Here is a 10,551-nt window from a genome sequence, read left to right on the forward strand (position 1 = left end):
GAGCCTTCTTGGTGGAAGTTACCCAGGAGAGCGGCGCTCTGGAGGAGCTGCAGACGTGACATCTGTCCGTTTCGGAGAAGCGAAACCACGCAAAAATAAATAAATAATCCTGGTAGAAGCGCACCCCGGACCGCACAGGGTAAAACACTCAGAGTTCAGTTGATCTGTTTGGATCAGACAGATCCAACTGACTGATGAATTAGCGCAGATTTTTCTGCAGAACCAGGAGGAAGTGCGTTCAGACCCCAGCGGGTGAAGTGATGCTAATTTAAGTGAAGTCGCTTAATTTAATTTATTAAGTTATTGGGGCCTCAGTCAGTGGTTTTTGTCACTACAGAGAAAAATGTAGATACACTTATCTGCTTAATCTGTGATGGGATCTGGATTCACGGTGAATATTAACCAAACCGCATAAAGTGCGACTAAATAGCCGATGTTAATATGATTATAATTTCACGGATAAAAATAGTACAGGGCCAATTTTTTATTTTTTTTTATGTTGTCGGTCAAGATAACGGATAACAAAAAAAGTCTAGCGCGACCTGCCACCAACTCACACACATCTTCATTCACAGTCTTACTTGTAAATCGATTTTTCTTTTCTTGGACGTTTTGATGTTAGCTTGTTGATGTTTCAGTTTTATTCGCTGGGAAAATCAATAAGCAGCTTGAGGTGACTCTGCTGCTCTCTAGTGGCGAGAAGCCGTAATGTTGGCTGGTAACAATCGGAATGCATTATGGGAGATGTAGTTTGTCGTCAATTCGTGCTCAAAACCTATTTTAANTATATTCCAATCCTGCATGTGCTAAAAGAGAAAGTCATGTAAATGAATGAGACTGAAGATGATAAGTGGATTACATAAGCTGTGGACAAAGCCAGACTGATCCCAGGTTTACAATCCTGACAGCAGCTTCAAACCAATCCTTTCAAACTATTTTATTCCAGCAGTTTCAGCCTGAACAAGAGGGAAGCAGAGAGTCAAGGTTTTTAAAACAGATCCAAGATCACTTCAGCTTTCTGTAACACATCATAGAAATATTTTCCTCCGTCTCCAAAGAGGCAAAGACACTGAGGAGTGATATATCCTGCCGTCTTTAATGATTCTCCAGCTACAGGTCATCATTGATTAATTGAAATTTCACCTGTGGGGCCTGTAATAGATTTTATGTGCTAGTCAGACGCTGTGGCCTTTGCATGACACGTCTCTAATTGCTCATCAGCCTTTTCTCACCACCATACACCCGGTGCTCCAGCATTATCCATCACAAACACACATACCATTAAGGGCCACTCTTCTTCTTCTTCTTCTTCTTCTTCGCCCGTCCTGATACTCGGAGATGCAACAGCTTTTGTCTTTGCATGCTGGAAACTGACCAGGGCCCGCTGTTGTCAGGGAGACACGTTCTGTTTGGGTTTTGAGGAGCGAAGGATGAGATGCTCTTTTTCCCCGCACTGGTAAGAAGGCCGATTGGAAGGATGCAGACAGCGGGGCCACACTTTACTGTCACACACTCCGCACACTCTCCTCCCACAAGCATGCTCAACGCTCTCTCGTACGCACATCGGCGGCACACGCACACATCCTGATGTTTCGACTTATGCGGTATACACGCTCCAGCACTTGGTTTTTGTTTATTTGCTCTGCTTCTTGCTTGGCTCTGCAGACGTAGTGTTGCTCTCTCAAGCCCCGCCTCCGCATTTAAAACCAGGATTTGGATGACAAAGAGATACGAGATGAGAACACAAGCTGCTATTTTTAGGCCACGAGATGTGAGGCTGCGACTGAAAGCGGCCGCCGTGCGCCTCTCATATCTTCAGCTGCCTCAATTGGGATTGAGCTGTGATGATATGCGTTGCTAAGGGCAGGAAAATGTGCACTGTTTACTTGAGAAACGCAACAAAATGGGGATTGAAATAGCTTTGGATTCTGATAAAGTTACGGTGGGACCTCAGAGCCGACGTGAGGTTACACGAGGCCACGAGCAGAAATACATTTTTGTTCAGCAACACGTTGTCGACCATTGCTGCACCAATTTGTGGTGATTCTCACATTTAACACAACTTATTTTACAGGTGACTAATGAGGCAATAAAGGATTATATTGATTGAACAGCAGGTTATTTTGCTCCTCCTAATTCTAACCTTTCTGTTAGCCTTGTTGCTCTTCTGCCCACTTCAGGTGTTCTCGCTGGTTTCCAAAATGTAGCCATAAGAGCATCTGTCTCAAATGATTTAGCTGCTACTTTTAAAAGGCATTAGCAGGAACTCCGTCCTGAAAGAGTCACAAAAGTCAAATTAGCCTCATGACATGTCAATAAAGTGAACTCGTCTGAAGAAGAGTTTTTGACCTTTTCAATACATTAAGCAAAGCACTCAAAAAAGAGAAAATAATTATATTCTATTTGGATTATAACTTATTGGAATAATCAACATCTACCAGTTTGCTAAAGATTATAGAGGGAAAAAAATTACTTCTAGTGTTAACTTTTAGGTAAAACAGCCTTAATGACTTATCATCTATTTGCTAAATCGTCAAGGAAATAGGTTTTTATGGTCCTGTTCAGATACATAAATTCAGGAAAAATTTTTTTTTTTGAAGGAACATTTTAGAGTAAAAAAAGAAAACAAACAACCTGGATATTCATCACTTTGGCCAGAAGAACAGTAAAGGCACTGCAGTGTGTGGTTAGGATAGAGAGACGGTCACATCAGCTCCAGTAGAGCTCTCTCAGCTGCTGGCAAAGGCTTTTGGGATCTCCAGATGTGTTTTACAACACATTGAAACACAGTCACTGACAGATGCTGAGCATGTTGGGCCTGTGGAGAGAAGCAACACTCTTTGCAGGAACATAATAATCATAGCTGGACTTGGTGTGGGCCACACAGTGTTAGAACTTTTGCTTTGCAACAAGAAGGTTCTGGGTTTGACTCCTGGCCTGTGGTTTCTCTGCGTGAAGTCTGCATGTTATCCTTGTGTGTGCATTGTTTCTCTCTGGGTGCTCTGGCTTCCTACCAAAAAATGTGAATGTGAATGTGCCTTGCCCAATGACCGCTGAAGATAGGCACCACTTCCCCATAACCCTGCAAGGATAAGCAGCTTGGACAATGAATGGACTTGGCGTAGCGTCTGATGCAAAACAAACATCTGATGTATCATCCAAACATCCCTATGTATCACTTTGTATTTGCTAGTATTGCTAGTCAGTATTTCAGTAGACATGCCTAATTTCCACTAACCACCTACTGAGCAATTCATCCCCCAGTTTTTAGTCTTTCCTTGTCAGATCCTCTTGTTGTCCAATAATATCTACTGTTTCCTCTTGTCTTCTTGAATTGATTTCACCGTTTTTTGTGTTTCCTCCTTCTGTAAGTTTGTTAACCTTTCTTGAATAAATTACTTTCTTGCTTGCATCCCGGTCCTCCGCTCCGCTACTAATTAATAACAACAACAAGCTAAAAGAAGACAAACACATATTTTATTTGGAAAAACAAAGTGAGAACAATGTTGCATTTCTGCTGAAATACTCAAAATGGGCAGGAGAGCAAAGACTATACAAATATTATCCATTTAGAGACTGTTCATTCAAGTTTGGAGAGTCGTCTGTTTGAAAGTCTTGTACAAAATATTTGTCCCCAGTAGGAGCCTTGCTGAGCACGTATTGTGTATTATAAAGTGGAAAAGATTATGTCTCCATGGGGAACATTAAACTGACCATCTAAGTATGTTTCAGCTCTGACATCAGAACAAAAGAAGAAAAAAAATTGATTTGAGGAGGATTTCTTCAGAATCTGCCCTGAGAAAAAAAAAATAGATCTATTACTTGTTAAACTGTCTACAGTGAATTGCAGTAGAATATTTCACCGACTCAGACACAAGCAGCTGAATATTTTTAAGTTAGCTACAAATGGTTATTTTATAGCTTGACAAATATCTAGGTTTTTCTCAATAGATCGATTTGTTAACCTAGTCTGTGTGAATTTGTGCTCTTTTAGGGTCCCAAGGTCAGCAGGGGGGGCAAATGGCAGCAGTACTGTCTGCCATCTACCCTGAGTCACTTCTTAATGGTGCTGGATGTCTTGGAAAGAGAAGTCGTCATATTTACACCTGTTTTCTCACCGTCCTCTTCCCCATTTTGCCTGCAGTCGTTCCGTACATCTCTCCTCCATGCCTCATCAGCCTTATTACCATCCCACTCATGTGAGACTTTCTTCCTGTTGACACGGACCCATAAATAACTTCTTCCAGGCCCGTTGAAGGCAAATTCATTCTCATCAGCGTGCCGACATTATCAGTAACATCACCACGCTGATCATCGCCTTTTCCCTTATCTTCCGCTGTCATAAATTATCAGCTGCATTACGTGGGATGAGCAGCATGCTGGCATGAAAAGGACATTTTTGTGTGTGATTAAATTTCTCCTTTTTGAATTCAAGTTCTGGTGGAAAGGAGCAAAGCTACAGAGAGCAGCATCAATCAAAAATCAAATCAATTTGTGTTTTAGTGCCATACGTGTTGGTCGTATCAGCTTGTCGTTTATAGTATGTCAGGCAGTCTGCATGTTGATATTTTGAAAAACCAATGTTTTGAAAAGCCAATACTATACAACAAAAAAAGGTTGAATAATCTGACATGAATTAAAGTGCATCAGTCAGCAACCACTGAAACGCATTTAATCTGAGCAGCTTTCAAAATCAAGGCAGGGTTTCAGCAGAAACTGTGATCATGAATGGATTATAATCGCTCTCCACTCTTTCAAAGACATACACTTTTATATATTGCTTCCAGATTTATTGCCACACAGGGGCTGCACAGTGGTGCAGTTGGTAGCACTGTTGCCTTGCAGCAAGAAGGTTCTGGGTTCGATTCCCGGCCCAGGGTCTTTCTGCATGGAGTTTGCATGTTCTCCCTGTCCATGCGTGGGTTTTCTCTGGGTACTCCGGCTTCCTCCCACAGTCCAAAAACATGACTGTCAGGTTAATTGGCAATAAATAAATCTCAATATTCTCCTTGAGTGTGTGTGTGTATGGTTCTTTGTCTTGTCACTGGAGATAGGCACCCCTCCTGACTCCACTAGGCATTAGAACCACATCCCAATGTAAAAGGATTCCTCCAACTCAATGTTAGAGAGCTGCAGCATAGAGTTACCAAGTCATTAGGATCCACTTACATGTTAGAAAAAACAAACATGTGGAGCTTGCTGAATTCTATAGAGATGGAGAAACTTAGAGCAAACTTTCAGAGATAAATGCTCAAGATGGGAGCGGTATTAAGCAAAGTGAATGCCTCTTATGAGAAAAACGTGTTTCATGCCCTCTGTTAGATACAGTCACTGGGAACCTTACTTACTCATTGAAAATGCCTGGAGATTTTAAATCATCATCATCTAAATTGGTCAGTATTTTCTCTTTTAACAGGAGAATAATGACATAATTTCTTCCATGCCCATCTTGGGCCCTGGACTTAAATCCAGCAGAAAACTTTTACAATAAGCTGAGGAGTTTGTATATGAGGGGAGAGATTTCACAAAGAGGATTAGAAAAACATGCAAAGTATCACCGCAAATCAAGTAGAAGTAACTTTTTCTTACCAATCAGTTACCTTTCAAAACACTTACAAAGAGGCAACCCTGAAAGTTGATCAAAGCTTCCCTGCTGTGTCTCTTCACATCAAACTGGTCGGAGTAAAAATAGTACCACTTGCTAAGACTTTGCTGTTTTAAAAAAAACTTTGTTGTTATGACATGCTGAGTCAGTTTTGCTTCATAGTCTCTCACAGATCTGCTATTAGGATGAATTGTTCCCTTTGATTAACTGGAAAACCCAGATCCAGATCTTCCAAAGATGTGAGACAGACCAACGTTCCCAACACTTCCAGTGCTTCCAGTTTTTCTTAATTAATTTTTCTGTTTAATTTAACAGTGGGAACAATGTGCAGAATTAAAAAATCATTTTTCTATCGAGAGCATAAAAATGCTGACCAGTGTCGCCCATAATAAAATCATCAGACTCTAGAGGAACACACTTTTCCATTAATAATACATTTGCTGCATGGAAAAAGCTCAGAAGCAAACGTTTTCCTGTTTTTCTGAACTATTTTGTTGAGCTGCAATGTAAATAACAAGATTGAACCTTACATGGAATATACTTGTGAGTAAAATATTGTGAAATTGGTGTTGAAAACAGAAAACTAAAACACTTGCTCAGTGATGAAATCCATTCGCCCATTTTCTGTGCTTGCTTCATGCTTGCAGCAGGTTCACAGAGCAGCTGGTGCCTGTTTCCAGCGGTCACTGGGGAGGAGATGGGGTGCACTCTGCACGAGCCGACTGTAAATCTCAGGGCAACACAGAGACACTCCAGGGCAAACAACCACGCATTCATTCATAACGTCATTTCTAAATGCATTTTTAGAGGCCAGTTAACCTAACATGCATGTCATTGGTCGGTGGAAGGAAACTGGACAGACCTGTGCTTGCACAGAGGGAACAGGCACAGAAAGGCTGAGATTTGGACCGCCCAATCAGATTACTGCCAACGGTGCTGCTAACCACGGCACCACCATGCTGACTGATGAAATCCTAAAATTCCTTTCCAGTAATTGTATTAGAGTAGCTGAAATGATTGTTTCCTGTACGGTTTCCACTGTCTCCACAGCCTGGTAAGCTAAATTAAACATAGATGAGTTTCATCTGAGCCCACGGCAGTCTCAGTAAGCCAAGCCGCTATTAAAGCAGAGCTGGTGGTGACTCTCTGTCTTGTTCATCCCTTGATCCTTCTGCCTTTTTCATCTTTTCAGCATTTTCTCAGGCTTATCCTTGTTTTTTATTTTTTATTTTCAGCATCTGTTTTTTTTTTCCTCCAGAAGATCCCTTTCCCCTCTCCTTCAAGTTTCTGGCTCCCTCTTTTATCAGATCAAATATTTATGAATTCATTGGCTGCCGGTTGAGGCTGCTGGCGTGGTTTAACACAACACTTATGAGAGTTTTAGGAAACTCACCATGAACAGAAGTGAGGAGGATCACAATGTTTTTGTTGCTTTTAATTGCATGTTGAAACTCACCATTATCAAACAAGACATTAAAGCTGAATGTACCATGGAGAACAAATTCTGATATAGCAGTGAATACAGTAAAACTGTTGCTTTTTCTTCCTTTAACTGACTCAGAGTGATTAGTTCTGTCTAACATTGGTCATCGTCCTTGAATGTGTGTAGCTAGGAGACCGAGTGGCGATTTCTTCTCAGTGATCACCAAATGACTTTACATGAAGAAGGCGAAGCTCAGGGAGTCGTGTCAGCGTCAGGAATTCATTCACTGCTCACTTTCTCTGCAGCAGAGGCATCCAAAATGTGATAAAGAGCCAAAGAGCTTTTAGACAGGAACGCGCAGTGCTGTTCAGTTAGCTGCCCACTGTAATCACTCTGTTGTGTAAGTATGTGAACCGCATTCTCTGAGAGGTGCTGCAACAACAATAATGCACGGCTTTTACAACGCAAACAAAGAAACTTTCTGAGTCATTTCAGTATTTTTCAGTACAAAGCTCAGATCAAAGCTCAAACAAAGCTCCGATCTTCAAACCACATCAATCAGCAATCTACCCGAAGTTACTTAAAGTAGTGTGGAGTAGGAGGGAAATGAATGTCTGGTTGAAAACTAACAAAGCACATTGTCATAAACACTCTATCTCCGTGGTGAGACATAGTGGTGGCAGCATCATGCAGTGGGGATGCGTTACAGCGCAGATGCTGTTTGTTTGTTGTGTAAATCCCACTTGCTCAATAAAGTTTATTGTGAGAGCGGACACGGAACCATTATGGAAGCAGATTACAAAATAAGGGCATTAAACTTCCAAGTTAAAAGGACTGAAGCAGAAAACCAAACTGTCAACATTTTTGTCAAACGTCAGTCGACTTAATAGTTACAAAACATCCAAGTCAATTAACGCTTCAGAATTTATCCAGAAAATGAATTTAGGGGAAGCTAGGTGTGCTAGAGGCTTTCAAAGCTATAGCAAAAACGCTAGAAGTTAAATTAGCTTTGCTATTAGCGCATTAGCGTAAAGCCACCACCACCACTGGCTAAAACTGAGGATTTGGTTTTCTGTGTGTTAATTTAGTTCCGTGTTGTCCCACCGTCCCTTTGATTGTCTTCCCTGTGTATTTAATCCCACCTGGGTCATTCTCTGAATTCGGTGCATTTTGTGTCTGACAGGTTTATCTAATAGATTTTCATATAATTCAAACCACATTTTTTGAGAAAATCAAGAATCTGTATCTGCGTTTCCCTGTCGTGCTTGTTGTGTCATTAGCCGTGTACCTTCCCAGTGCCACCAGTGTGTTTGAGTTCTTATCATTCACCTGTGCTACCTGGATTTCTGTTCACCTTCCTGTTTATTATTAAAATCATCATTTCTCACAACAACTTGGGTCCCCCGCCTCCACCACCAATACAGTCATGACAAAAACAAATCTAAACCAAAGAAACAGCATCAACTAGCTGACAAAATATGTGTGTAATTTTTTTTATTCTAACATATAAAATTTTTATAATTTAAGTTGTTTTTTCTTAAATCAATTTTGGACACACTTTTGTGTTTTTCTCTGTCATTCAGGAATGGTTGGATCTGCGCTGCAGAGGCGTCCGCAACGCCAACGCTTACATCCTGGTGTACGACATCTGTTGTGTGGAGAGCTTTGAATACGTGAAAATGATCAGACAGCAGATAGTGGAGAACAGGTACACTCACACGTTTCCCCTCCCTTTCTGATCTACATCCTTTTCACTTCATTGCTTAAATAAAGCTACCTCGTCTCTCAATTAAGCGCCAGCAACAAAGCTTTTTAGTGTAACAGTTGCAACAAATATATGTTTACTCTTTCTGTGGTGGTATCTTTTAATTTAGCACCATCCTCCTTGAAAACTGAGCCACTTTGTTTTGACATTTGATGCAGCGCTTCTCCACGAGCGCTGTCTAAGGCAAAACCAGCAGTTTGAAGATTATGTGGGGGATATTTCTTCTTTTATTTCACATGAAGGGAACAACGGGCGAAAACCAGGGCGATAAAATACAGATCCAAAGTCTCCTGAACGGCTTTGTGTCAACATACGTGAGGCTAAAGGGCTGAACATCAAGGATCAGAAGAAAACATGCTTTGTTATCCACAACACTGGCACACCTGAATATATTTCCATATAGAGAGGGACTTCATTTGTTTGCCGTGTAGTACATGACCAAGCTGCCAACACAAAGTCCATCCTCCCCTCCATGTTTATAGTGGGAGACAGAAACCCATTATAGGCAACGTGCAGGGTGTATGCCAGAGGAATCCCAAGCAGGAGAGGCGTGTTTTCACAGGACACAGATCCCATGTCAGAATGAAAGAGACTCGCCAAGCACCAGGCGGGGACCAACCCGGTGTGGAGTTCATGAATAATGGAGGTATAGAGGGTTTCTCTCTCTGTAGCTCCAAAAGAACAAAATGTTGGGTTGAAATGATCTGACTCTACAAAAATCTGCTGGAAACCAGAGCAACGCTGAATTTCCTCTCTTGTTTCTGCTGCCCTCTAGCATGACGCCTTCCTTTAGTTCACCGAAGCATCTGATGGCGTTAGGTCCCTTCCCACATGGTTTTCATAAGAAGACATGAATCCAAACACTTCCACGTAGATTGTTTCTCTCCCTCTGAGAAATCAATGATTTGTGAGATGATTTTTAGTTTACGTGAGATTACTGAGCACTGCCTCAGGGCTTGAAAAATGAACTGTGCATCTGTCTCTTTTTTATGCAATGCTCTGTGTCAAGCTATTGGTCTGTGAAAGCAGGTGTGGAAATATGCACTCACATGCGAATCATTGTCAGAGATTTACACCTAATTCGGGACAAAAAGATCTTTACTCATTAATAGAAGAAAAGATAAATTAATGATTCATCAGTTTTTGCAAGATTTTACCTCTGCATAATCCTTGCAGTCATTTAAGCAGAAGATTTATTATCTGATTTAAAAGCTTGCAGAGGATTTCACTCCACTAATTCTCCAAATCCGTTTGTTAACTTGAATAAAATGTGTAGCTCCAGCTAAAGTAATGCAAAAGGATTTTATTGCATTGAATTAAAATTTATTCTAAGTAATCTCTATTTTTATTATTTGACTGACACAAAGGGTCCCTAAGCCAGCAACAAGATTCTAGTGATAATGTTTCGACCTGAGAGCCTACAACACAGGTTCTTGGGTTGTGCTGCAGGACTCAGATTTATAAAATCCAGCTTTGGTCCGACATTTACATGCAGTAATCTTCAGCATGAATTACTATAATTTGGGGTTTATTTGTCTTGTTTGTTTTTTTTTTTTTTGTGCGAAACATTGATCCAAATCTGAAGATTGGGGAAAATATTACAAGTATTTGCCTTTTGTGCTGCTGGATCGTAGCCAGGTTACAAGATGAGCTTAAAGATGTAAAAAAAAGATTGAACAGGGCCAGGAGTAAAATAAACAGGCATTTTACTGAAAAGTGAAATAGAAAAACATTGAAAAGTGAAAGAAAAATCCCTTG

At 40.8% G+C, this 10,551-nt stretch overlaps 1 protein-coding gene across 1 annotated transcript in view; it reads left to right on the forward strand.

Annotated features, from left to right (window-relative positions):
- The window catches only part of rasl10a (RAS-like, family 10, member A), a 31,233-nt gene that overhangs the window by 15,332 nt on the left and 5,350 nt on the right, over window positions 1-10,551 (forward strand). Inside the window, exon 2 of the mRNA XM_015052167.1 lies at window positions 8,612-8,736. Coding sequence (XP_014907653.1) covers window positions 8,612-8,736 — 125 coding nt within the window. The remainder of the gene's footprint in view (window positions 1-8,611; window positions 8,737-10,551) is intronic.

The sequence above is a fragment of the Poecilia latipinna genome, unplaced genomic scaffold (assembly GCF_001443285.1).
Source record: "Poecilia latipinna isolate Pla-1442-1.1 unplaced genomic scaffold, P_latipinna-1.0 Scaffold1093, whole genome shotgun sequence".
In the NCBI taxonomy this organism is placed as follows: Eukaryota; Metazoa; Chordata; class Actinopteri; order Cyprinodontiformes; family Poeciliidae; genus Poecilia; species Poecilia latipinna.